Genomic DNA, 27583 nt, shown 5'->3' on the forward strand with positions numbered 1-27583 from the left:
CCGTCCGCCCGCGCCGCGACCTCCCGCCACCGCCTGCCTGGGGCCGAGCGGGCGGCAGCCCTCGGCCGCTCACGCCCCAGGAAACGGGCCCGTCTCGGGGCGGCCTCCAGGGGACCGCGGTGCTCGCCCCCGGCGGGAAGCGCCTCGCCGCTTCCGCTTGGCCACCGAGCCCCCCTTCCTTCCCATCATGCCTCAGTCCCCGCGGCGCGGCCCTCCTGCCCCAAGGACGGAGCACCCGGTAGCGCAAGGCATGCTGGAAGGGGTTACTTCCGCCCTGACGCCTTGCCCCCTTACCTCGGCCAATCAAAGGCCAGTTCACACGCCCCGGGAGCCTATCGGAGCCAGGCCAACCTGCCGATCACGTGACCATCCGCAGGCGCGCGGCTTCGGCCCGGCGAGGCCCGCCGGGCAGCTCTAGCCGGCGGCCCCGTCTCTATGGCTTCGCGTGTCGGGGGCGGGCTGTGTTCTGACCCCGCCCCCAGGGCTGGTTTCCCACGAGGGGTGGGGTCTTTCGTCGCCATGGAGACAGCGTCAGGGCCTGCGGGAGCCGGGGGAGGCGCGGCTGCCGCTGTTGCCCCAGGGGCCCTTGCCTCGCCCGCGTGCGGGCCAGAGCGGCCTGGTAACCGGGGCGGGGCCCAGCCGCCGGGGCCGAACGGGGACGGAGCCTCGGGCAGGTCCCACCCTTGGGGCGGGGCCGCCGCACTCTGGGCAGGGCCCCCGGGGGGGGAGAGGACCCCATCCTGGGGGAGCAGGGAGTGGGGTGGGCAGGGCCCCCCTGGGAGAGCAGGGGGTGGAAAGGACCCCATCCTGGGGGAGCAGAGGGCAGGGCCCCCCTGGGAGAGCAGGGGGTGGAAAGGACCCCATCCTGGGGGAGCAGGGGGTGGGGTGGGGCAGGGCCCCCCTGGGAGAGCAGGGGGTGGAAAGGACCCCATCCTGGGGGAGCAAGGGGTGGAGCAGGGCCCCCCTGGGGGGGAGAGGACCCCATCCTGGGGCAGCAGGGGGCAGGACCCCCCTGGGAGAGCAGGGGGTGGAGAGAACCCCATCCTGGGAGGGCAGGGCCCCCCTGGGGGGGAGAGGACCCCATCCTGGTGGAGCAGGGCCCCCCTGGGGGGGAGAGGACCCCATCCTGGGGGAGCAGGGGACGGGCGGGGGCAGGGCATTGCAGGAGTTAGATCTCCCTTCTGGGTGGGGTGGATCATCTCAGGGAGGGGTGGGGGTGGTGATGGGCCGTAATGAGGGGATCAGGTGCCCCATCCCACGCTAGGCCCTGGCCCTACTTCCCCGGCCCCACATCCCCAGCTGGAGCCGGCACTCCTGGGCTGTCCTAGCAGTTGGCCTCCTGTGGTGCTGCCCGCCACTGATGTTAGACCTTACCCGTACACCTGGCACACCCGTCTGCCTCTCCCGGGAGGCTGGGGCACCCTCCTGTGGGCTCCATCAGATACTTGTGGGAAGCACACTGGGGCTGTGCAGTTACATTCCCTATGACAGGCGGGGCCTGGGGTGCATTAGGACTGCCGGCCCATCACGTGGAAAGTAACTGCATAGCCCCCGTGTGCTGCAGTGGGAAGCCAGTCTGTCTTTCTGTTATATCTCCAGGGTTCCCATTGCTGTCGTACCTACGCACCATATTCAGGTGACAGCATAGGCGTCATAACCCCATGTTACATTGTTTCTTCTGTGCTTGCCCAGGCTATTGTAATGGCCGATTTTCCTTGCCAATGACTGACATTGCTGCCTATCAGCCAGCACATGCTAGCATTCTAAGTATAAGGAATCATAGAATCATAGACTTTAAGGTCAGAAGGGACCATTATGATCATCTAGTCTGACCTCCTGCACAACGCAGGACACAGAATCTCACCCACCCACTCCTGGTACAAACATCTAACCTATGTCTGAGCTATTGAAGTCCTCAAATCATGAGACTTCAAGGTGCAGAGAATCCTCCAGCAAGTGACCCATGCCCCACACTGTAGAGGAAGGCGAAAAACCCCCAGGACATCTGCCAATCTGTCCTGGAGGAAAATTCCTTCCCAACCCCAAATATGGTGATCAGCCTTGTCCTAAATCCCCTCCGACTTTCTGCCAGTGAACAGTGCAGTAAGCTGGCTTGTGTGCACCACTACACTCTTAGACGGCTTGTACGTTAAAGATGCTTATGTGTAAGCAAAAAGAAAAGGAGTACTAGTGGTGAATACAGACTAACACGGCTGCTACTCTGAAACCTGTCATTATGTGTAAGCATAACCTGAACTCAGAGTCCCATATCGCACCATGCCAGACTGGCCTCATGGGCATTGCTGGTCATTATATAAAGGTCATTTATTTCCACATAAATCATTCCAATGACCTTGGACCTAAATGGAGGGTGGGGCTGGGACTTGCGTGTGTGGTTTGTCCAAGCAGCAGCTCACTGACCATAATACATTCCCATCCGACAGTGCATCTGGCTAAGCATTCAGATGTATTCTTGGGATCTTAGGAAACTTCCTGAAAAAAGGGAAAGTAAGGAGCAAGTGAGTGTGGGTAGACACATCCCTTATCCAAGGGAGTGGGTGCAAGTGTGGAGCCGTTGAAGATGTAGAAGAATGGACAGTGACTGGAGCAGATGTTTGCACTGGAAAGCTATTGTGCCAAAACCTGTTAACTGGGAGGGCAATGGGGGTCAAATTTTAGGTGACATGACTCTAAGCCTGTCAGTTTGTGTGTGGCAATCCAACGGTGTGTAAAAATACTGTAATAAGGGACACGGTATTAAGGGTCACCCTTTTCCCTGTATGCTGCCTATACGCAGTAGGACAACACAGTCAGGCTTCTCAGGTATTTAGAAGACACAGGAGTTCTACTGTGGAGCTAGAAAGGTCTCCTGGGGCTGCTTCTTAGATTCATCACACAGGTACATCTTCCCTAGAAATAGCCCCAGGGAGAGCTCCTGAAATCATTTCTTCAAGAGTCGAATCTGATCTTCAGTGTGCACTAGTGAGTTAATGTGACCGCTGTAACCTGGCGTAGAGCGAAAGGAAAGGAAAAAGGAACAGCTTCTGTGGGTGGAAGGCTTGCTGGGGAACAAGGGCAGAGAGAGAGGCAAGACTGACTCCCTGGGTCATTGCGGGGGTAGGCCAGGAGAAAAGGGCAGACAGGTATAAGAGAAAGGACTTGTTAGAACTTGCCTATGCCTGGGCCTTGGTTGGGTTTGGGACACTCTGATATTGACTGGTGCTGGTAGTTTAAGCTGGTAGTTCAGGTTGTCTTGCACGTGACATACTGATTAGTTTCTTCATATGCAACTTGTAAGAACAGCTAACAGAATGAAGATGAACTCCAGTGACAGCAGCGAATCAGAGAATGATACTGAGGAAGAGGAGGAAGAAGAGTTTGCAAATGAACACATTAAGAGACTGGGTGGAGGAAGAAAAGATATGCGTCAGGATGGCACTCCTCAGGAGGGAGCTTTTGAGGCAGAGGACACATGCCTAGGGCACAAGAGTGAACACAGTTCAGGTGGAAAAAGTGATCTGCCGACTGTCTCACTGATCGATCTGGAAGAACAAATGACAGAAGACTGTGAAGCAGAGACCACTCCAAGAAAGAAAAAGAGAAAACACAGGTGAGTTTCCTCATCACCTTCCTCTGCCTTCTACTTCCGTGTGTACCTCAGGCTGTCACCTAGGCCTACCAGACCTCGCTGTCCTACCAGACCCAAAGAGGAGCCAGCAAAGTCTGTGTGGCCAGCTGCCTATTGGATTTTTATTTACTATCTGTTTCAGGGGCATTCAAAAGCCACTTATCTCAGGATGGAACGTGACATGTTGAGAACGTTACCTTTTCAGGTGTAATTACTGTGGCTGCCCAGTACCCTAAACCCCTAGGCTGCCAGTAGTGTGCTAGGCATACCACAACTCAGAGGCAAACACTGTAGATGCTTCTGCATCGGGGCCTTATAGGCACTAGCCCTGGTGGTCCCAATAACTACTCAGAGACATGGCTAATGTGAAAGGGTATTTTTCTAGGGATGGCAGGAAAGTTTGCAGATACCCTAGCTACAGAGACTTGGGCAGTTAGCGTGCAAAGTGTCTCGTAGTGGTTCTTGTTTGGGCCCTGGGGCTGTCCAGTCAGGCATCAAGACTCGTCAGTATGATGGTAAGACACAGGAAGTAATTGTCTGCAGCAGTTAGTTCATGTTAGTTCACCTTCTCTGCTCAGCACTGGTGAGGCCTCAGCTTGAGCACTGTGTCCAGTTCTGGGCACCAAACATTAGGAAAGATGTGGACAAGTTGGAGTGACGCAACAGGAGAGCAACGAAAGTGATAAAAGGTTTAGAAAAACTGGACTATGAGGAAAGGTTAAAAAATGTATGTTTAGTCCTGAGGAAAAAAAGTGTGTGTGGGGGTACTTGATCACAGGCTTCAATTACATGAAGGGCTGTTATAAAGAGGGTGGTGATCAATTGTTCTCCATATTCACTGGAGATAGGACAAGAAGCAATGGGCTTAATCTGCAGCCAGGGAGATTTAGGTTAGATATTAGGAAAAACTTTCTAACTATAAGGGTAGATAAACTCCAGATTAGGTTTCCAAGGGAGGTTGTAGAATCCCCGTCATTGGAGGTTTTTAAAAACAGGTTGGACAAACACCTGTCAGGGCTGGTCTAGGTTTACTTGGTCCTGCCTCAGCGCAGAGGACTGGACTAGATGACTGTTTGAGGTTCTGTCCAGCCCCACATTTCTATCTTCTTCTTAGCATATGCACAACATTCCTCAGGTGGCCCGTGACCGGCATTCATCATCAGTTTGGTCCGCTGGTTGGATCATTAGCTTCCCCATCTTGGGCCAGGTGCTGATGGGGAGTGGGTCATGAACGCTGATCCATGACCCCAGCTTAGTATCTGTGGGGTGCCCCCTAGAGTCCAGTCTCTGTTCCAGCAAATAGGTGCTTGTAGTGTTCCAAGCCAAGCTGAGTTAGTGGCTCTTATTGGGGCCCCAGTGCCCTGGCTTCCTGCCCAGCTGCTGTTCCTCCACGAGTACCACACAGACCTGCACACAGCTGTATCGTCGAGCAATCTCAGCCTGTTCCACATGTGTCTCTATCCACAGAGGCTGGGGCTTCTCTCCTGCTGTTGTGCAGCTCCCATTCCCAAAACAGAGCCTGGTCACATCCTAGTTCAGGACCTGCCTAGGGGAAAGGGAAGTGCAGTGGGTTGGGGCTGATGGGAATTGTAGTTTCATTCTTTGGGAAGTCTGTGTGATGGATCTGCATCCAGTCAGCTCTGGATGGACCATTGCATGCGTTTGGTGGCCTGTCAAGGCTCTGGCTGCCACCTCTATGCTGAAGATGAGGGCAGTTGCAATCTACTCTATTTTATGCACATCAAAGATCAGATTGCAAAAATTGTGCCCTCAGTTTGTATGTGCAAATACAGCTGTGTGCACAATTGCAGGAAGTTTATAAACAACTAACCAGTTACCTGCCTGACTGACAGTTGGTACGCATGAATTATGCTGATGGATTTCTGCACATGCAGTTCTGAAAATCTAATCCTGAAGTGGGCAAAGTTTGGGCATTACCACTGGGGCATCAGGGAACAATTTTTACGTAATTTATTCTAAAACTTCTGCCCTCAAATGCAAAGGGAGAAACACATCATATCCCTTGTTGTAAGAAATGTTCAATTAGCTTGTTTATTCATATGAAAAATAAGCATTTGGTGAGTAGTGGCCGGGGAGAACATGTGTGCCAGGTCTCAGCCATTTACCATCAAACACCCTTCAAAAAACAGCAGACAAAAGTAGAATGAATAATGGGCAGCTCTGAATTTTGGGGCCTGGACCCTATTGGAGTCTTTGGGGGTTGTTCAAAATCAGACAAGGAATCTCGAGTCACTCAAATTCCCCCAATGTGGAATTCCAAATGGGAACCTACTCCTTGCTCCAGGCCTGTCTGCCCTTTTGCTGGGACCAGAGCAGATTTGCTGAGTGTTTCTGTACAGATAGACATCATTAAGTCACCATCGTTGCACAAGTCGCTGTGTATGGAAAACCAGATGCACAGAGTAGAGAAGTTTGGGCTGTGATGACACCACGTCTCTGGGATCTAGAATTCACAAAACAAAATCTGTGAAATGTTTCTTTAGTCCTGCCATCCTAGCTGGCCTGGGAGCTGCCATCTAATGGCAGCGCAGGGGCTACCCCCCAGACTAGGCGGACAAAGGGTGGGTCCCTTCAGTAAAGCTGGCTAGGAATAGCTCCCTGGAGCCTGCCCAGTCTGGTGACCAGGGCATGTCTGCACTGAGCCATTGCTTTCTCCTCTCTCTCCATTCCAGGCTGCTCTCTATCAACCTGACCAACTGCAAGTATGAGAGTGGTGAGTCGAAGGCAAGCCAGGGCTCCTTTTCAGACCATATCTCACTGGCAAGTGCCGTGGAGCCCCCGCACCTGGAGAAGGTTGTTAGCATTGGGTTTGGGCTGCACAATGGCTTCAATGGATTGATTGCTGTTTTGGAAGTGACTTTTGCTCTGGTGAAAGGTGCCAACTTGACCAGACTTTGGGCTGAAGCTCTCTCCTCACTTAGTGGGTGCAGCTCTGGTCGCAGCACTGGGAGCTTCCCACCCACACTGGCCCCTGCCAGTGTGTCTCACTCCTGGTCTGGAGAGCCCTACCCCTCTAGGAATGCCAGGGGAGTTCAGTCTCCATAGCACATTCTCTAACGAGATTGCCAACAGGGGCTCAGATAGTGCCAGTTGTGAGGCAGATGTCTGCAGGGTTGACACTCGCGCACTGAAAACTGCACTCGTTTCACTTACAGCAGGGCACTGAGCAGCCTGGGATGGCAGTGATTTGCATATATTACTGGCCTGGGCTGGATCCGTGCAGGACACCCCTCCCCTCAAGCCTGTGCCTCCAGGAATGAACTTTGGGCAGGTGGTTTAGGATTCTCACCTTACTCCTCTCTGTGGGAGGGAGTGGCGTTAGAATACATATGACAGCATCTCTGTCCAGGTATTGGTTAATGCCAATTATACACAAGTTCCATATTATGGAGCACAATTGCTGTACTGAAAGTTACAGTCTCATCTGCTGTGGAGAGAACACAGAGTTTCTAGATGGAATAGTGGACACTGGACGCCTCCTCTCAAAGAGGTGCCAGATACTATGATGATGGGCTCCTTCTAAGAAGTTGAGGCGTACTGGGCACCTCCAAAGATCTGGTGTCAGGCCTCTGTTTCCTTCCTGGGATCACCAGACAAATGCATTTCCAAGGCTGACATGTCATTAGTCAAGGAGTGAGATCCAGTGGACAGTTCAGCTAAGGGAGGGGTATGTTCCTGCTACATTCCCCAGGGTCCCACCAGGTCTTTCTCCCCTTTGGAGGTGTGGGTGGAAGTCCTGGGGTGTTCCTTTCATTGCCAGCCTGTTCCCATCTACTTCAGCTGAGAGATGTGTGAATTCTTGGGGCCCATCTCTCATGCCCCGCCTGGAGATGCCTCTTGCCATGTGCTTGTTTTGCTGTAGTGCGGCGTGCTGCCCAACACTGTGGCCTAAAAGAAGTGGGGGAGGATGAGGAGTGGACGGTGTACTGGACTGACTGCTCGGTCTCTCTGGAGCGCGTCATGGAAATGAAGAGGTTTCAGGTAAAGACCCTTCATGGACAGGCCACGAGTGTGAGGAGCTCAGGCAGGGAGGACGAGGCAGGGAGGAGTTGGTGGGACGTCGTGTGGTGCAGCGAAGTAGAGTATCCAAGGTCAGCAACAGTGCTACCCTTCTGTTCCCTATGGGACAGTCTCCACAGCCTGTCCGTGTCTGTACCAGGGAGAGCAGGATCCCAGCAGCACCCCGAGCCTTTGCCCCATTAGTACCCCTGAGGTGGTGCCATCAGCCACAGGTTGATCTCTGCTGCTGAGTCCTTCTTCAGCACATGGTTCTTGTTGATCAGCTGCTCCTCTCTGTGAATCATGCTGTTCTTAGAGAGGGGAAACCACAGGTTTGAGAGAAGAGTGAACAGAACTCATGCTGATGGGGCTCAGAGTAAGCACACCTGGCAGGGTAGCTGTCTTCCTGTCCTGTTCTTCCCTGAACTGACTCACATTGGCTTTTAAGTGTTATCACTTCTGCTCCTTTTGCTGACTTGTCCTTTCTGCTGCACATTGTTTCAGAAAATCAACCATTTCCCGGGGATGACGGAGATTTGCCGGAAGGACCTGCTGGCCCGCAACCTCAACCGCATGCTCAAACTCTTCCCCAAGGAGTACAGTATCTTCCCCCGCACCTGGTGCCTGCCTGCTGAGTGAGTGACCAGCACTGCTAGCCAGCAGCTGGACAGGTGGATGCTGTCTGCAGGGAAGGGTAGTGGGGACCACTGAACTCAGCTTCCACGGGGCAGGTGCTTTCTGGAGGATCCACTGCTGATTCTGGGTCTCAGTAGCCTTCCTTGGGAAGTAAGAAGATGTGGCTCTGTATTTAGAGAGTCCCAGATCTCAGAATGTAATCGCATTGTATTAGGTTGTGGAATTGTTCCCCGCAGGGAAGGGGTGGGAGCCCCATCCCTAGAGGGATTTAAATCTGAATTGGACTAAACCCCAGGAAATAGACTGCAAGGGAATCCTGCCCTGGCCCTCAGTGGGCAGGGGAATGAGCCTAAAAGGTCATTTTTGCTTCTGACTTCTGTGATTCTGTGGGATTTCCCCTAACAGTCCATGAGGACCCCTCCTTGGTCAGCTGGAGGGATCCTTCAGGGTGGTGTGCAGGACCTGGCCGCTCCCCGGCGGAGCGGGAGGCTCATTGCTGGCCTAGGAGGGATGGACTGTCCATGTGTCTGCAGTGGTGCCCGCCTCCCAGCACACAAGCACCCCTGGCCTTGCCCTTTGCTGGTGGTGAGGGGGACATTCAGCACACTAGCCAGACGAAGCCTGGAAGGGATCACAGCAGCATGTGGTGAGGTGTCAGTTCACAGGGAGAGGGATCAATTACCTGTGGACAGGGTGTTCAAACTGGGGCCTGAAGCATGGGCCTAGCTTCCTATTTAGGCATCTAAATGAGTGGCCTGACTTTCAAAATTGAGGTGCCCAGCAGCTGGCGTTGGAACCAATCAGTGTGCAGCACTGTTGGAGATTAGGCCATATATTTAGATGCCTAAATCTGAATGTAGGAGGCTGACTCTATGCCCCAGGTCAGAGCACCCTGGCCTGGGCCTCCGGCCTCCTCTCACATCCATCCCTGTCCGGTTTGGCAAATGCATTTTCAGGAGAGCCCACAGGAATGTCGCCATTGTATTTTATTGTTTCATTCTCCTTGTGGCCAAGGGTTGGTTAGTTTCCCCCTGCTCCTTCCACAGTAGCAGAGCTAAAACCTTGCTGGGTCCTGACTAGGCAGCAGCTGCCGTTGCGTTACCCTTTCTCTGTGGTGGAGACGGAGATATTAACCTAGCAGGGCTTAGAGCCATAAGGGCTTTCTCCCCAAGGCTGTGATGAGACAGTGATAAATAATGTACCTAGGAGTGGCCTAGTACAGTGTAGGACTGCTCTTCTCGCTGCCCTGGCAGTGCTGAGCCCTGCATGGCCCAGCATGCAGTGCTCCAATCAGCCACCGAAGAGTCCTGCAGCTCTAACAGTCACTACTTCTTCATTACATAGCTATGGGGATTTCCAGACCTACGGGCGCATGAGGAAAAACAAGACGTACATCTGCAAGCCAGACAGTGGCTGCCAAGGGAGGGGCATCTTCATAACCCGCAACCCAAAGGAGATTAAACATGGGGAGCACCTGATCTGCCAGCAGTACATATCCAAGGTAACGGGGCTGCCAGTGTCCTGGAAAAAAAGTGTGAGCTTCTGGCCTCCCATGTCCTTCCAGTGTCCCGTGCCCCACTGCTGCCAGCCTTCCACTGTGAAAGCTCAGCCAGCAGCGTCGAGGTTGCCACCTCCCAGCAGGGCCATCGCCAGGCTGCTCAGCATTTCTCCTTCCCAGCTGAGCTGTGGAGAGTGCAGACCCTGAGCCATGCAGCCACAATGCAGCTAGCAAGGCTTTTGTGTCTCACGGGCACTCCCCCCTTTTTCTCTCACAGCCCTTCCTTATTGATGGCTTCAAATTTGACCTGCGTATCTATGTCCTGGTCACATCCTGTGACCCCCTGAAGATTTTTGTCTATGAGGAAGGGCTGGCCCGGTTTGCCACCATGAGGTACATCGAGCCCAGCAGCAGCAACCTGGTAAAGAAGGGACGTTTCCAAGCAACTGACATAGTGTCAATAGGATTAACACACACTTGCCCTAAGGGCAGCAGACCACTGGGAAGTCAGGGCCTCTTTCTCTTCTTCTCCCTCCTCTGCCTCCTGCTCGGTTTTGCTCCTCCCCCATTCCTTTTACTCCATGTCAGGATGGTTATTTCAGGAGCTCCAGGATCCCCCAAGTGGGCTGTTTCCTGGCCTTATCCACCTGCTGCCACATCTCTGATGCACAGCCCCCGTTCCCTTGGGTCTGCTCTGCTCCGCTCCCTGCTTTGCCCAGGCTTCAGGGGCAGAACAGGGAGCAGAGTGATTACCCCCCTGGCAGCATCCAGAGATGGCAGGAGGAGCGATGGAGAATGGGGAGATGGAGAAGGAAAGGGAAGGGGAGAAGGTCTCCTCATTGGGCTCTGTGCCTTACACAGCAGTACGCAGAGGTGGAGTCCATCCAAACACCTCTAGCAAGCACTCATCCCGAGCTATTGCCTCAGCTGGGAAGTACTCTAGCTAATCTGTGCCGCATACCTAGAGCCCTGCGCTATACAAAATTTATATGCGCATCCGAGCCACGATCCACAAACGTGGTTGGATGTCCGCATCTATGCATGTGGATAGCCATGGATATCTGCAGATTTGCAGGGCTCTGCACATACCTACCTACGGACACAGTCCCTCCCCTAGTAGCTGAGTGTCTCAGGGGGTGTTCTGCTTTGGGATCAGTAAAGAAAAGGGGCAGATTCTCTTCTCTGCTCCTCTTGCAGAAATTGCCTGCACCTCCTCTGCTGGGGGGCAGCATGGGGCATACCCCAGTGGGCACAGATCTAGTGTAGCCCACTCCTATCTCCCACTCCTCAGCACTGGCATATGGGGTGGGCAGAGGGCATGGCTCTCGCTATCTCCAGGTGGCAGATGGTTCCTCAGAAGCCATTGCCAGTGGCTTGGATGACACCAATCCCCACGCAGGTCTAATTTGTGCTGGGGTAAACAATCTGAGAGATGTGTCCAGGACCAGCTGGCTGCTGCTGCATCAGGCAGATTTCAGCCACAGCAGGCTCTGGCCATGTGTTCATAGGTTTGTGGGGTTTTGCTGCTGACCTGAAATCAGGCATCTTAGAGTGGAAGGGTGAAGAATTTAGGCCTGGGGTGAAGGAATAGCCTTGGGGAGGGGAGGAGGTAGTGGTGCTGGGACAGAGGTGAAGTGCTGGTGCTGGGGCAGAGGTGAGCAGCAGTTGCCGGACAGAAGGCTGAGCATTGCTGAGCATCTGGAGCCTCTTGTCTCTCACTGGCACTCAGAGATTGAGTGTGAAGGTCTCTTGCTGTCCCTCTCTCAGGACGATATCTGCATGCACCTGACCAACTATGCTATCAACAAACATAATGAAAACTTCATCCGAGACGACATGATGGGCAGTAAGAGGTACCATCCTGCCTATGCCACCACAGGCCCTGTTCACTTCCTGCTGGGAGGCCAATTGATGGGGCAGCATGCTGTGCGGGCTCACCCCATGTTCTCTTTTAAGGTCACTTAGGTGGAGATCACCCGCTTTAGGGTCTTGGGCTCCTGGTCCAACTGTCTCTTTGCTTGTTAATTCTGAGCACAGAACTGTCCCCTCAGTTTAGCTCCTATATCTGGGGCACCTCTGGGACTTTGCTGGCTTTGTAAGAAGCGGCACTGGGGCTCAGTCCCCTGAGTTCCCCACGCTGTTCTGAGCCATGGAGCCAGTGTGGTGACATTGCTTGCTACTGCTGCAGACCCACTTTGACTTGGGCAGCTCTTATCACCTCCTTGTTCCCCAAACAGGAAACTGTCTACCTTGAATGCCTGGATGATGGACAACAGCTACGACACGACAGAACTCTGGGAAGACATTGAGGACATCATTATAAAGACCCTTATCTCAGCCCACCCTGTTCTGAAGCACAACTACCGCACCTGCTTCCCCAACCACATCACCGGTTGTGCCTGCTTTGAGATTCTGGGCTTTGACATCCTGCTAGACAGAAAGCTGAAACCCTGGCTACTGGAGGTGAGTGAAAACCTCTCCGGTGGCCTGGAAATCTCCCCCTCTGCACAGCAAATGGTTGAGGGCTTTTGTCACCCAATGAGAGAAGTAGAACTAAAGCCTGGGGCATGTTTCAGATAGTTTTAGTTTGATTGACACTGCCACCTGCAATCTCTGCAGCACTCCATTAAATGAGGATCTCTGGAGGCAAATAGCCAAGCAATCTACAGTCCACAAGGAAACATCTTCCGCAAGTTCCTGGCATAATAACGGACTTCCCTGAGTCACTGAGCTGCGTGGATCTCTGCAGCACCATTCAGAACCTGTGTGTGCTCTCCTCAGTGTCCTTGGTGGTCAGTGAGAAGCCAGGACGTTATACCTGCAGCCTGGCTGATCATTAGATGGCACTTTGTGCCGTGAAAGCAGCAACAGCAAACATCAGCCCCACACAGCAGCACCATGCTTACTGGTATTACCATGATAGGAAAGATTGCAGCTGTGGGACAAGAGGCTGCCAGAGAGGAATGAAGGAACAGGAGGTGGTGAAGGGTCTGAGGCCAGCAATCCTGCTGCCTGCAGCAGATTTGTGGAGCTGCACGTGTGTGTGTTAGACTAGCCATTTGTCTTGGCAGGTGAATCACTCTCCCAGTTTCACCACGGACTCGCACTTGGACCGAGAGGTGAAGGACGCTTTGCTCTGTGACACCATCAACCTGATAAACCTGCGAGCCTGTGACAAGAGGAAGGTGCTGGAAGAGGACAAGCGACGGGTGAAGGAGCGACTCTTCCAGGCCCACCAGCCACCTCGTGAAGCCAGGTACTACTCACTCCAAGGAGGAGAGCGGCAGGCCTTTGGGGAGAGCAGGGGGCACAGCAGGGAACAGAGTAACGAGCATGAGAGGCCAAAGGCTGCTTTGTGGCCGTTGAAATCCCTCTGGGGCTGTGGCACTGTTGAGAACATTGTCACCTGTAAGGGGAGAGGGCTCAGGCTTTCAGCATCCCGGAGGAGACCCGGGTTTGAGACTCCCAGCCCCGAGACATGTCTGATTCCTGGTACTCTAGACTCAGCCCCACTCCAGGCTGCTTACTACTTCTCCCACTCAACTGTGCGGTTTGGTCACAGGGCCCTCCCTGGCCATCCGGGGGCGCTGTACCCGGTGACACGTGGCCTTTTTCCCACAAAAGTTTTGAGGCTCCAGATTCTCTATAGGGTTGCCAACTCTGACTGAAGCTATTCCGGGAGATTCCCCCCCCTCCCCCCACCCAATATGACATAATGTCATTATCTTAAAATATCCTATTAAAATCTCCCGGATTGCTTTCAATAGTCACCAGGAGATGGATGCCGATTCCGGGAGACTCCTGGCCAATCCTGGAAGGTTGACAACCCTACTTCTTCACAAAGCAGTGTTGCTTCCCTGCCCATTCGTGCAGACATGTCAATTCATGGCTAAAGCCAATACACAACTGTTGAGGCCAGTTTGGATTGGCCGCCTATCGAGGCAGGGTGGGCAGGAGCTCCCACCCAGACACCAGTTTCAATTAATTACATCAGGGAACTAAAGCCTGGACACGAGGGGCATATTAACCCCTGTGCTCTGCTGCCCCTGGATCCATGGGTGCTAGAACTCGGGGTGCTGGGGGGCTGCCGCACCCCCTGGCTTGAAGTGGTTTCCATCATATCCAGGGGTTACAGTTAGGTTCAGAGGCTCTCAGCACCCCCACTATAAAAACTGTTCCAGCCCCACTGCGTGGGGCTGGGCTGCCCCCTCTCCCAGGCAGCCTGGAGTGCTCACAGCTGGATGAAATGTGGCAGGCCCGGATGAGACAGCTGAGCTCTTGTAAACTGGTACTGTTGGCTGAGAAGGGTGGGAACCATGGGAGCCCTTCAGTTGGAGAGAGGAGCTCTGAGCCTCCCTGCTTTGCCTGTACTGCCCATCTGGAGGAGATACCAAATGGGAGGGTGCATTGGCTTGGTGCAGTGAATGCACGCCGGCGTTCCCAGATGGGGAAGGGGAGAAATGCCAGCTAGACTCCTGGACAGGGCAGCATCTGGAACCTGTCCCACCCTGCTGCCTGTACAACAATCTCTAGGGATGTGTCTGCCATGGCTCCTCCTGCCTTCATCTTTGCTTTCTGACGGCAGACGTGAGCAGTTAGAAAACAGCCAGGCGGCCTGGCTGGCCCAAGCGGAGAAGTATGAGAACACGCACCTGGGAGGGTACCGGCGCATTTACCCTGCGCTCGAGACAGACAAGTATGAGCCATTCTTCAAGCACAGCGGCTCCCTCTTCCAGGAAACAGTGGCTTCCAAGGCAAGAGAGGAGTGTGCCAGGTACATTGCTCCTGTGGAAAAGCCCTCCTCATTGAATGCCATGAGGCAGAGAGTTCACCGCTTGTCTCTCTGTTGGGAACAGCTACTGCTGCTTAAAGCATGTGGAGGGGTGAGCACCTAGGAGCGGAGCCCTGGCTCCATTGCCAGGGGAAGGCACTGTGTCCTCCACGTAACCTCTCCGCCCTGCCTCTGGACCTGAGCGGGAGACATGCCAGAGTCCATTGTTTATGGATTCTGGAGGTGGTTTATAGCATGTGTCCTGGTGCATTTGAGTAGACCCGTCTCCACCCCATCTAGGTGGCACAACCTGGTGCAAAGGGCATTTCCTTATGGGGGTGGTAACAGTTTTTAAGGGCCTGGGGCCATTTCCCAGCACATTCACCATCCTGGACGCTGCTCCGGAGAGCAGTCCTTGGCTGTGCCGTATGTCACCTCCATTGGGGTCAGCACAGCTTGGCACAAGATCTCACACTGAGCGGCAGTGACCAAGACTGTTGGTTCTTGCCAGGCAGCAGCTGGAGGAAATTCGCTTGAAGCAAGAGCAACGAGAGGCTACTACTGGGAAGAAGAAAAAGGAGCGAAAGGAGAACCTGCAGGGAGAGTCAGCTGGGGAGAAATCCCGCATCCGCAGAAAGGCCAAGGTTCCTCCCACCCGCCTCACCTACAGCAGCACCAGGACCTGCGACAGGAAGGTACCCCTGCTCTCATCCAGCATGCAGCTCCATGGGGCATGTCAAATGGAGCCACCTGGCACCAGGAGGAGAGCTTGGGGCACTGACATCTCCCACACCAGCCAAGGACTGAGCTCGTCTTTGTGGAGTTTGTACTGCTGCTGACCTGTGCTGGGGAGTGCTGTGAACAGCCAGCCCATGGGAGTCTATGGCCCCCTACCCCTTTTACCCCCGACTGGAGTCTCCTTCCTGCTCCACACTGGAACTTGTGACCCAGGCCCTGTTCCTGACCCCAGCAGAGTTTGTGGCCTCAGTCACTCTCCTTCCTCTGTTAGTCTGTCGCCCAGCCCCCCAGCCCATGCTGTAACTCAAGGTGTATTTCTGTCCTAAGATGCAGCAGATGGTGTTTGACTCCATGCGGCCCCAGGAGATAGTGGAAGATGAGGAAGTAGAGAGGATCAAGGCTCTTCTGCAGCGCGAAAACCTCATCCGGGGTCTGGGCATCGTGGATCAGCTCTCTCGGCTGCTCCACACAACTGAGCCCAGGCCTGTGAATGTCCACAGGCCCCACATCAATATCTCCGAGAGCCAGGTAAAGGTGGGCTGCTCACAGGCACCTCCCAGGGCTAGTGCAGTAGGTAGTATTCTTGGTGGTCCTGCACAGACAGGAGCAGGAGGAGCTGAGTACAGTGGAGTCGCATCTTATGCAGGGGTTAGGTTCTAAAGTCAGCGCGTAAGGCGAAAATTGCATATAGTCAAAAAGAGAGAGAGATAGAAGAATGAAAGAATAGAAAAGGGAGAAAGATGACTTCAGCGTCGTTATGCGCAAACTGGAGTGCCTCAGGATGGCCAGGAGCATTGTCTGCGATCAGCAACGCTTTAAAGTCAAGTCCTTTCTCTTCGAGGTACCGCTTGACCTCCAGAATGAAACACTCTGGAACCAATCCAGAAAGAATGCTGCCCTCACCCAAGCCTTTTTATTTGATTGCCAGAACACAGGCAGGAGATTTTTGTTCTTGCCTTTTAGGGCACAGGGATATGCAGCCCTGTAGAGCAAGCCCGGCTTTATTAAATACCCAGCCGCATTGCCACAAAACAACACAGTCACACGGTCTTTAGCTGCTTTGAAGCCAGGGGCTTGTCTTTCTGATTTCGAAGTGTAAGTGCGGTTGGGCGTTTTTTCCCAGAAGAGCCCAGTCTCGTCAGCATTAAAAACATGTTCTGGAAGACAGCCCTTTTCTTCTGTGATATTCTTTAGTTGTTCGGGGGAGGCTTTTGCTGCCTCTTCATTGGCAGATGCAGCTTCACCAGTAGTCTGCACGTTTTTGAGGTTGAAGCGGTTCCTAAAACTGTTAAGCCAGCCTTGGCTGGCTTTGAATTCCTTCTCATCAGAAGGCTGTCCCTCTTCGGTGGGAGGTTTGAACAGCGCATAGAGGCTAAGAGCACGAGTTTACAGTTCATGTCTTCCAGCCATAAGTTTAATGCCCTTTCAGTCTTCACTAAAGTCTTATCACACACCTGGCTCATCACCTTAGCAGTTATTGGAGCACTTGATGCCACGGCTTGATGAATTTCTCTCTCTAATCTTGATGGCACGGATGCTAGATTCGTTGCGGCCATATTTACACGCCACGTTAGAGACCGACATACCATCTCTCAATAAGTCCAACACAGCCAGTTTTTCCTCCAGCATTGGAACAGATCGCTGTTTCTTCGGTTGTGCACCAGATTAAGTAGTTGGCTTGCATTTAGGGGCCATGTTGTACGAAAAATACATATCTTTAAACACTAGAATCACACTCAGCGCGGCGAGATGCTCACACTCAGTGGGCAGCGGTCGATCCAGCAGGGGTTGATTTATCGCGTCTAGTCTAGATGCAATGAATCGACCCCCGAGCGCTCTCCCGTCGACTCCTACTCCACCGCTGCGAGTTACTGTTATTTTTCTTTTTTTTTTGCCGAATGTGTATAGTTGAATTTGCGTAAGTTAAATGCGTGTATGATGCGACTCCACTGTACACTGGGCATTGCTGGCTTGGAGAAGTTCCTCTGGCTGGGTTAAATGAGAATGGGTGCTGGGTCTGGGTCCTTGGATTGGCCTGGTTTTATGTTAATTTTTCCTGTGTTCAAAAGGGTCGAAAAGGGATTCCTCAGGGGCCTCCCAAGAGTCCAGAGGAAGGTCCTGCAGGCACTTGATCTGAGAGGCCCCATCTTTCAGCACCCCATGGAACAGGTCACGGGGGCCTCTGTGAAGTGCTCCCTATGGAGCCCACAAGTCCCAGTGCGCATCACAGCCTGGTGTCCTGGCTCAAGGTTGAGCTGTGCACTCTGGGACATCTGCTCTCAGTGGCCTTGTCTTCACTAGAGTTAGCTAACAGGAGTGGAAGCCTTGTGACGAAGAGGAGCTGCTCTGCTGGAGAAGACGGGGCTGTTGTTCTTGGCCAGCTCTACACTACCAAGTTGTGTTGACAGAGCTGTGTTGATGAGGGGTGTGAAAACACACACCGCCCACAGGCTCTGCCTGCAGAACCCCAGTGTAGACACAGCTGTGCCCACAGACGAGCTCTTCTGCTGGCTTAGCTAGCATCATTTGGGCAGGTGGCCTTTCTATAGGGAGCTACAAATTACTCCTGTTGGCATATGCTCTGCGGGCATGGTTTCATGGGCAGAGCTTGTGTCGTGTACACTAGCCCATATAACCACTCATCAGACTTTAACTGCACTTCGGTATATTTCCAGTGATCCAGTGCAGGATGTGGTGAGAGGGTTCCATTCACAGTCCTCAGGGTGGCTAGTATTACTGCCCAAATGAGCTCCTGTAGGCACCGGAAATGCCTTCAATGCCCCTTCCTTCTGCAGTGAAAAAATTTACTTTAATCTGTAGGGAAAAAAGCAAGTCTGGGGAAAGCAGATTCTCTGTCAAACATCAAGCCCTCCTCCATTCACTGCAGGTGTTCCACTTTGTTAGGGAAAACACATGGCCATGAGTATGATTTTCTGCTGCACTTTCTGTCCTAGTGCAAATATTCATATACCAATGAGCAGCAAGCAGCAAGAGAATGTGGCCCTCCAGTGCTGGGCCATGAGAAACCCCCTAGAGATCAGATCACCTTTAGACACAGGGGCTATTTTTCCATTTCAGTGACAATTTTACTAGCTGAAGAAAGTGAACTCTGGAGTAGCTGTCTAACATCTGGGAGACCTATGTAAAGGGAGCCCTTTGACCAAGTGGGGCTGAAAGGAGCAACAAAGACTTATCTAAAAACTGCACCCTGACAAATGCCCATCCCTGATCTCCTGGCATTCTGTGTGGGGCTGGCCCGTTCCAGGGAATGTGACAGCAGTCTGTAGCACGTACACTAACGGCACACACAGTGTGTGTCACGTAGCTTGAGTGCTTTAGAAACATGCAGTGTGCTAAGGATAATTAGTAGGGCCCTGTTCTCAGCATAAAGCAGGTCACTCAGGTGGCTGCGAGCTGCCTGCAAAGCTACTGGCCCACTTTGGGTGGGTGTGTCACAGTATCAAGCCCATCTTTTGGTATCTTGAAATCCAGGGTGGGTGTGTCTGTGTAACAGAGCAACTCTCTCTGAGCCAGAAGTGATGGGCTGCAAGCAGCAGTTCTCTGGCCTGTGTTGTACTGGAGGTCAGACTAGAGAATCACAATGGTCTCTTCTGGCCTCAGAATCTCTGACTGTAAGTGTGGGGTGTAAATGGGGTGAAAATGCAGGGAGGATTCTCAGGGGTGTAACAGTAACAGGTTAAATAGGGGGGTTGGGAAGAAATTTCCCCCCAGGTCAGACTGGCAGAGACCTTGGAGGCTTTTCACCTTCCTCTGCAGGATGGGGCATGAGTCACTTGCAGGGTTAAACTAGTGGAAATGGTGGATTCTCTGTAACTTTAACTCATGATCTGAAGAGTTCAGTGACTCAGCCAGAGGCCAGGGGTCTGTTACAGGAGTGGGTGGGCGAGGTTCTGTGGCCTGTGATGTGCAGGCGGCAGACTAGACGATCAGCATGGTCCCTTCTGTTCTGACCTTAAAGCCTATAAGGAGGACAGCCCTTCTCCACTCCCTAACCATGCCCACCCAGGAATTAAAACACACGTCGCTGCTCTTCTTTTCTTCCAGCCACAGTTCCTTCAGGATGTGTTTGGGAACCGGGAGACACAGGGGTTAATGACCCTTGTCCCCCTCTCGCTCCTGGGAGGCACAGTCCGGGAGTTAGGACAGCAGATCTTGCAGCAGCCTGCGGCCAGAGCCCAGATGCTGGGCAACCAGGGCTTCATTCCCACCCTCCTGGGTACCCTGTCAGGGATGGGCCAGAGCGTCCCCTACCGTGCACAGTATAAGCCACAGCATGGCCTGCAGCCGCAGAAGAACATGAGTTGGTTAGGAAGCCACACTCTGGGGACACCGATAGCCACCGAGTCCTGTGCTCTGGCAAAGATGCTGAAGGAAGGAGGCCGGAGATTCTCCAGCGCCAGAAACAAGGTTGAAGGCCGTGAGTACAGAATTGGGGTCTGGCATACTGCTGGTGTGAGTTCTAAAGCATCCTCTCTTTTGGGAGACATAACCCAACTCTGAGTTGCCTTCCAGGCATCTATGGCTCTCCTGTTCTCCCCATTGATATGGTTTGGTTAGCGGGAGACTTTCTCTCGTCTGACTGGATTCCCAGGGCATTCTCCTCTGGCACAGCTGGTGACATGGTAGAAGTGTTCCATCTTACTTGATTTGTCTCCTAATTTCCAGCACTGAAACTCTCAAAGGGGCCATGGATGTTTGAAAGGTCTGGGTGCCATTAGTGTCTAGTTTCATGTTCAGGGAGTAAGCAGGGAAATTAAACTCAGAATCAGTGAAGACCCTCAGAGACCCGTAGAGGGTGAGTGTGTGCTGGACTCTAAGGGCTGGAAGCCAGTGGAGATCTTTGTCCCTGAGGAGATGTGTTCTCCTCCCCTGCACCTGCACATGGGACCAGCTGCTGCAAAGTGAGCAGGGTGTAAGTTCATCTGTGTTTGGAAAGGGGGGCAGCAGCAGGCAGCCGCCGTGATAGTGTCTGAGGAGAGCAGTTGTTTTAGAAATGGGAGTGGACTGGGGGTGCCATAATGCCCCTTCAGACGGTTATGGCCCAAGAGTGTCTTAGGGGTCCCTGTGAGTGACATGGCTCCAGGGTATCAGTCAATAACCCTGTGTATTCCCAACCAGACTCCTGAAGGACTGCCACTACTGTAGGAGGGGGTCGCACAGACACTGTCACTGCCGGGGGAAAAACTCAACAGTAACTCTAGTTCTCCCACTGTCCCCTTTCCGGAGCCACACTGCCCTTCCTGCTCCCTGCTGCAGTCAGGGCTTCTGGCAGAAGAGAGGAGTTGAGGGGCAGGGTATTTATCCCCTCAGTCTTTGGAGAACTGCCCCAGCTTCCAGCCAGTGCCTTAACATAGGTCTGTGGCCATGTAGCCTGGCATGCTTGAGGCAAACATCAAGAGGCATCTTTGGTGTCCCTCCTGGGATGCTCCAGCCCTGCTTTGTATCCCTCCTGTGCTCTCATTTCAGATGCCCATGCCCCCAGGCGGCCCCTCCATGTGGCCAGTGGTTACTCTGACTCTCTGAGGTACCTGGCTCATGCTGGCAAGGCTCCAAATCACACGTATAGTGACTGCACGTTCCCCTCAGTGACACACCCCCTAAGCCGTGCTGCAGTCCACGAGCTAGCCATCAACTCTGCCTCTGCTCCCATCGTCCAGCGCTCAGACACCTCACACCGCACCAGTGCCATGCCCATGCTCAACTTCAACCACCACAGGTAACGGCCCTGCCTGCAGCTGGCTTCCAGCGAGCTCCTCACCGCTTGTGCTGCCTGCAGAGCTAGTGTCCCCACAGGAGGAGGTTTGCCCTGTTATCCTGGCCAGATGCCAGCTCGAGTACATTATTCTTCACCTCCTCACCCCTCCTAACAAACTCCTCCTGTGGAGTAGTGTGCTCTGTTAACAGCAGATATGTCCCACTACAGGGATAGCTGCATTTCAGAGCCATGACAACTTAGGCCAGCCCTGTTTGAACACTGTAAAATGGCTGGAGACCATCAGGAATGAAACGATCAGCTGGTATTTTCACCCACTGGTGCCACCTCTCAGGCCCTTGCTTCGTTCTCCCTGGGTTGCATTATCTATAATGAGCCATGCTGTAAATCTGCTGAGAGCTTGTCCCCATAGTCCCATTCCTGATTCAGCAGAGAAAAGCTCCTTACCCCTCTGGCACCTTGGAACATCCCTCTTTGCAGTGCGGGTCCTGCTGCCATGCTGGAGCAAGTCCACAGACTCTTTTACCGAGCTCTTCCCAAACGGGCTATAACTCGGCCTTATTAGATTGTAAACTCTTTAGGGCAGGGGCTATGTTTGTGCGGTGGCCAGCACCACAGCAGGCTAGCCTAGCTGGCCTCTAGGTACTGGTGAATAATGGTAATCCGTGCTCCCGTAATGCTGCTTCCTACAGCTGCTGTGGGCAGTTTGCATTGGAAGGGACTGTCCATGGGATTTGATTGGCTTGATGAGTGGGAGGTCAAACCACATGTCTAAACCCAGTTTGGTTGTTCATATCCGACTGTACAAAGAAAGCTAACCTGGGATCACCATGCAACCTGTGGGAGTGAGGATACCAGCTACGGCTAAATCGATACGAAACAAGAGGCGAATTACCGCTCACCGTTGCCCATGGGCCCTGCCCTCAGGAGCTGGGATGGAATTCTGTCCTCACCCAGAATGTCTCAGTTTAACCCTTATTTCCCATTTGAAAGAATGTTTCCATCTCTTGGGCTTTCCCATGAAGCTGGATGGAGGAAGCATTTGCCAAAGGGTCTGGCGAGTGTTCAGAACTAGGGCTGAGCAAATGCATTTAGTGAGAGTGCCCCCGGATTGGGTAATTGGTGTGCACCCTACCCTTTGCGGCCACTACAAGCCCCCCGGGAGCGTTCTCCAGCACAATGTCTGCACTCAGGTCTGAACAGGATCCCAGCATCCACTCTCCCTGCAAGGCCCACTGGGCTGCACCAATAAGCTTGTAGGGCCATAGGCTTAGCTGCTGGCAGCTGGTTTTGCTCTGTAGTTTCCTCTCTCCCCAGCGTGGCTCACCTGAGCTGTTGAGGGGGAGAAGCATATTGATTCTTTGCTCCCCAGCTCTCTGGCTCCTCCAATCTGATCTATTTGTGTCCCCGAAGCAAACCCAGACCTTCTCTCATCAGTGATTGCTTGCTTCCCCCACAGGAAATGGACCTGAACTTTGGCCAAACAGTCTCTGGGGAAAAAAGGGACCAATGGCCTTGGGAATCCTGCAGCCAAAGGTGATGGCTGTGCCAAAAGACATGGTTTCTTCTGCGTGGAAGGGAGAAAAACCTCCAAGGGGACAGACAGATGAGGGGGAGACAAGGGAAACAGTGACCCCAGGCCTGCTGCGATGACCTGGCAGCTAGTGATGAAAACGCAGGTGTCTGCTGCAGATGAGGAGCCCCTCAGTGAGGGCTGAGCACTTCAGACACCATTTAGTGAGCACTCTAGAGTCACGTCTCCACTGGACAGAGCTGTTTTCAAACAATGCTGTGCAAGGGATTTTGTTAATAGTATTCGGCACCATCCTCTGCAGCCGACTTTGTCCTGTAGCTGGGATCCCAGCCTGTAACTGCAACCTCTCCCCCACACCTACTGATCAGCACTCTAATAGCAGGGCAGCGTTAGTGACTCAGGGCAGGGCTTATTTCCTTCAGGGCTGCAAGAGTTTGTTCTTTTGTATCTGTCTTATTAAAGTTTTATACTGTTTTACAATTCTCCGTCAGTCTGTCCTTTTGCCCGTGACCCCTGCAGCATTGCAGCAGATGGGGAATGGTTTTCTGTAGCAAGGCCTGGCTCTGGGAGGTACTCTCTGATTCTTCCCTCATGGGCCTAGTCCCCACTGGCTAGGCTGCCCTCCACATACCTTAGGAAAGGAACTTGCTGGCCTATATGTTGTTCAGGGCTCTCTGTGGTGCCTAGCTGTAGGAAACTGTTGTTCAGCCTCTTGGCACTGGGTGCCAGCAACAAAGCAGCGCATGAGGGTCAAAACAAAGCAGTTGCTTGCTTGTTCTACTAACCCCTTTCATTCCCTCACTGCGCTGCGCGAGAGGCTGAGTGAGTACATAGCAACAGCCACTCGATGAGTTCACAGGGACTGACAAATACCAGACTGGCTCAGACCCACAATCCAGCTTGTCCAGGATAGGGTGACCAGACAGCAAGGGCAAAAAATTGGGATGGGGCTCAGGGGTAATACGAGCCTATATAAGAAAAAGACCCAAAAATCGGGACTGTCCCTATAAAATTGGGAGATCTGAGCACCCTAGTCCAGGATCCTGTTTCCAAGAGTGACTAGTACCTGATGCTTGAGAAGGTGAAGAACCTCCCAGGAGGCAGATGTAGGGTAATCTGCCCCATCTAGGTTTTAGTTTAATCCCTGGTCATTAAAGATTGTTTTAAACTGTGAAGCACAAGGTTTAATTTCCCTGTCAAAATACTTAATGATAGTGGAATATTCTGATCAGCAGTTGTGTGAAAAGTGTTTCCTTTGATTGGGTTTGAACTGCTCCCCCCGCAGTGTTACCGAGTGTCCCTTTTTTGTGTTATGAGATGGGGAGAACAGATGCTTTCGATCTCCCTGCTCTAGACCAGTCCCTACTTTATAGACTTTTATCACGTCCCCTTTTATTGGTCTCCTCTCTAGGGCACGAATCTGTCTTCACAGGAGAGTTTCTCCAGGCCTCTAACTGTTCCTGTCATGCTTCGGGAGCCCCTCTAGTTCTGCTAGCTCCCTGCTGATGGGGTGGGGGGGACCCCTGCTGGCCCAGGATCCAAATGAGGCTGCCCCGTTAGTTTGTACAATGGCACCGAAAACCTCCTATGCTCTTTGCCTGCACCTGCACACCGAGTCCAGCTGTCCACAGTGACGCCTGGGTCCCCTTCCCCATAGGCCACAACCTTCATGGTGTTTCTCCTCGCTCGCAACACCCTGCTATGTCTCATAGCGCCCTCCATCTCCCCTGCCCCACATCTCCCTCAGCGCCCTGCCCCATCTCCCCTGCAGTGCTCCACCCCCTTCCCTCCGGCGCCCCCCCACATCTCCCCGGCGCCCCACCCCTCTTCCCCGGCGCCCTGCCCCTCTTCCCCCCACGCCCCCACATCTCCCCCCGGCGCCACGCCCTTCTTCCCCCCCGGCGCCCCCACATCTCCCCCGGCGCCCCGCCCCTCTTCCCCCCCGGCGCCCCCACATCTCCCCCCGGCGCCACGCCCTTCTTCCCCCCCGGCGCCCCCACATCTCCCCCGGCGCCCCGCCCTTCTTCCCCCCCGGCGCCCCCACATCTCCCCCCGGCGCCACGCCCTTCTTCCCCCCCAGCACCCCCACATCTCCCCCGGCGCCCCGCCCCTCTTCCCCCCCGGCACCCCCACATCTCCCTCCGGCGCCCCGCCCCTCTCCCCCCGGCGCCCCCACATCTCCCCCGGCGCCCCACCCCTCTTCCCCCCGGCGCCCCCACATCTCCCCCCGGCGCCCCGCCCCTTTTCCCCCCGGCGCCCCCCACATCTCCCCCCGGCGCCCCCGCCCCTCTTCCCCCCCGGAGCCCCCACATCTCCCCCCGGCGCCCGCCCCTTTTTCCCCCCCCGGCGCCCCCACATCTCCCCCCGGCGCCCCGCCCCTCTTCCCCCGGCGCCCCCACATCTCCCCCGGCGCCCCCACATCTCCCCCCGGCGCCCCGCCCCTCTTCCCCCCCGGAGCCCCCACATCTCCCTCCGGCGCCCCGCCCCTTTTCCCCCCCGGCGCCCCCACATCTCCCCCCGGCGCCCCGCCCCTCTTCCCCCGGCGCCCCCACATCTCCCCCGGTGCCCCGCCCCCTCTTCCTCCCCCCCCCCCGGCGCCCCGCCCCCCGGTGCCCCCACATCTCCCCCGGCGCCCCCACATCTCCCCCCGGCGCCCCGCCCCTCTTCCCCCCCGGCGCCCCCACATCTCCCCCCGGCGCCCGGCCCCTCTTCCCCCCCGGAGCCCCCACATCTCCCCCCGGCGCCACGCCCTTCTTCCCCCCGGCGCCCCCCACATCTCCCCCGGCGCCCCGCCCTTCTTCCCCCCCGGCGCCCCCACATCTCCCCCGGCGCCACGCCCTTCTTCCCCCCCAGCACCCCCACATCTCCCCCGGCGCCCCGCCCCTCTTCCCCCCCGGCACCCCCACATCTCCCTCCGGCGCCCCGCCCCTCTTCCCCCCCGGCGCCCCCACATCTCTCCCCGGCGCCCCGCCCCTCTTCCCCCCGGCGCCCCCCACATCTCCCCCCGGCGCCCCGCCCCTTTTCCCCCGGCGCCCCGCCCCTCTTCCCCCCCGGAGCCCCCACATCTCCCCCGGCGCCCCGCCCCTTCCCCCCCCCGGCGCCCCCACATCTCCCCCCGGCGCCCCGCCCCTCTTCCCCCGGTGCCCCCACATCTCCCCCGGTGCCCCGCCCCTCTTCCTCCCCCCCCCCGGCGCCCCGCCCCCCGGTGCCCCCACATCTCCCCCGGCGCCCCCACATCTCCCCCGGCGCCCCCCACATCTCCCCCCCGGCGCCCCGCCCCTCTTCCCCCGGCGCCCCCACATCTCCCCCGGCGCCCCGCTCCTCTTCCTCCCCCCCGGAGCCCCCACATCTCCCCCAGCTCCCGCCCTCTCCCCCCCGGCGCCCCCACATCTCCCCCGGCGCCCCGCCCCTCTTCCCCCGGTGCCCCCACATCTCCCCTGCGCCCCGCCCCGCCCCTCTTCCTCCCCCCCAGTGCCCCCACATCTCCCCCGGCGCCCCGCCCCCTTCTCCCCCCCGGCGCCCCCACATCTCCCCCCGGCGCCACGCCCTTCTTCCCCCCCGGCGCCCCCTCATCTCCCCGGCGCCCCCGCCCCTCTTCCCCCCCCGGCGCCCCCACATCTCCCCCGGCGCCACGCCCTTCTTCCCCCCCAGCACCCCCACATCTCCCCCGGCGCCCCGCCCCTCTTCCCCCCGGCACCCCCACATCTCCCTCCGGCGCCCCGCCCCACTTCCCCCCCGGAGCCCCCACATCTCCCTCCGGCGCCCCGCCCCTCTTCCCCCGGCGCCCCCCACATATCCCCCGGCGCCCCGCCCCTCTTCCCCCCCAGCGCCCCCACATCTCCCCCCGGCGCCACGCCTTCTTCCCCCCCGGCGCCCCCACATCTCCCTCCGGCGCCCCGCCCCTCTTCCCCGGCGCCCCCACATCTCCCCCCAGCGCCCCGCCCCTCTTCCCCCCGGCACCCCCACATCTCCCCGGCGCCCCGCCCCTCTTCCCCCCCGGCGCCCCCACATCTCCCTCCGGAGCCCCGCCCCTCTTCCCCCCGGCGCCCCCACAACTCCCCCCGGCGCCCCGCCCTTTTCCCCCCCCGGCGCCCCCACATCTCCCCCCGGCGCCCCGCCCCTTTTCCCCCCCGGAGCCCCCACATCTCCCCCCGGCGCCCCGCCCCTCTTCCCCCCCGGCGCCCCCACATCTCCCTCCGGCGCCCCGCCCCTCTTCCCCCGGAGCCCCCACATCTCCCCCGGCGCCCCGCCCCTCTTCCCCCCCGGCGCCCCCACATCTCCCCCCCGGCGCCCCGCCCCTCTTCCCCCGGCGCCCCCACATCTCCCCCCCGGCGCCCCGCCCCTTTTCCCCCCGGCGCCCCCACATCTCCCTCCGGCGCCCCGCCCCTCTTCCCCCGGCGCCCCCTCATCTCCCCCGGCGCCCCGCCCCTCTTCCCCCCGGCGCCCCCACATCTCCCCCCGGCGCCACGCCCTTCTTCCCCCCCGGCGCCCCCTCATCTCCCCCGGCGCCCCGCCCCTCTTCCCCCCCCGGCACCCCCACATCTCCCTCCGGCGCCCCCGCCCCTCTTCCCCGGCGCCCCCACATCTCCCCCCCGGCGCCCCGCCCCTCTTCCCCCCGGCACCCCCACATCTCCCCCGGCGCCCCGCCCCTCTTCCCCCCCGGCGCCCCCACATCTCCCTCCGGAGCCCCGCCCCTCTTCCCCCCCGGCGCCCCCACAACTCCCCCCGGCGCCCCCGCCCCTTTTCCCCCCCGGCGCCCCCACATCTCCCTCCGGCGCCCCGCCCCTCTTCCCCCCGGCGCCCCCACATCTCCCCCGGCGCCCCGCCCTTCTTCCCCCCCGGCGCCCCCTCATCTCCCCGGCGCCCCGCCCCTCTTCCCCCCCGGCACCCCCACATCTCCCCCCGGCGCCACGCCCTTCTTCCCCCCCGGCGCCCCCACATCTCCCCCGGCGCCCCGCCCCTCTTCCCCCCCGGCACCCCCACATCTCCCTCCGGCGCCCCGCCCCTCTTCCCCGGCGCCCCCA

General features: G+C 56.5%; 1 protein-coding gene across 3 annotated transcripts; it reads left to right on the forward strand.

Annotated features, from left to right (window-relative positions):
* Positions 1-1880: 1880 nt before the first annotated feature.
* On the forward strand, positions 1881-23027 carry TTLL13 (tubulin tyrosine ligase like 13). Of its 3 annotated transcripts, XM_077828309.1 has the most exons (16): positions 1881-2240; positions 3304-3610; positions 6322-6362; positions 7512-7630; positions 8153-8283; positions 9629-9785; positions 10060-10203; positions 11550-11635; positions 12020-12245; positions 12854-13038; positions 14368-14556; positions 15065-15248; positions 15619-15819; positions 19357-19729; positions 20779-21028; positions 22485-22628. In XM_077828309.1, the coding sequence occupies exons 1-16, from the start codon at positions 2237-2239 to the stop codon at positions 22495-22497; spliced, it is 2610 nt and encodes an 869-aa protein (XP_077684435.1). In that variant the 5' UTR covers positions 1881-2236; the 3' UTR covers positions 22498-22628. The 3 variants fall into 3 exon arrangements, with proteins under 3 accessions (XP_077684435.1, XP_077684434.1, XP_077684436.1); XM_077828308.1 differs by having other exon boundaries at positions 1881-3610; XM_077828310.1 differs by lacking the exon at positions 20779-21028 and having other exon boundaries at positions 1881-3610; positions 22485-23027.
* Positions 23028-27583: the final 4556 nt, after the last annotated feature.

Source organism: Eretmochelys imbricata, chromosome 10 (assembly GCF_965152235.1).
Source record: "Eretmochelys imbricata isolate rEreImb1 chromosome 10, rEreImb1.hap1, whole genome shotgun sequence".
Classification (NCBI taxonomy): Eukaryota; Metazoa; Chordata; order Testudines; family Cheloniidae; genus Eretmochelys; species Eretmochelys imbricata.

Bases quoted from the DNA above. Each gene is read 5' to 3' on its own strand.
- TTLL13 (XM_077828308.1), top strand. From the start codon at position 3,285: ATGCAACTTGTAAGAACAGCTAACAGAATGAAGATGAACTCCAGTGAC. The intron at 8,284-9,628 runs GTGAGTGACCAG...TTCATTACATAG, and splicing joins ACCTGGTGCCTGCCTGCTGA to CTATGGGGATTTCCAGACCT. The intron at 13,039-14,367 runs GTACTACTCACT...TTCTGACGGCAG, and splicing joins CAGCCACCTCGTGAAGCCAG to ACGTGAGCAGTTAGAAAACA.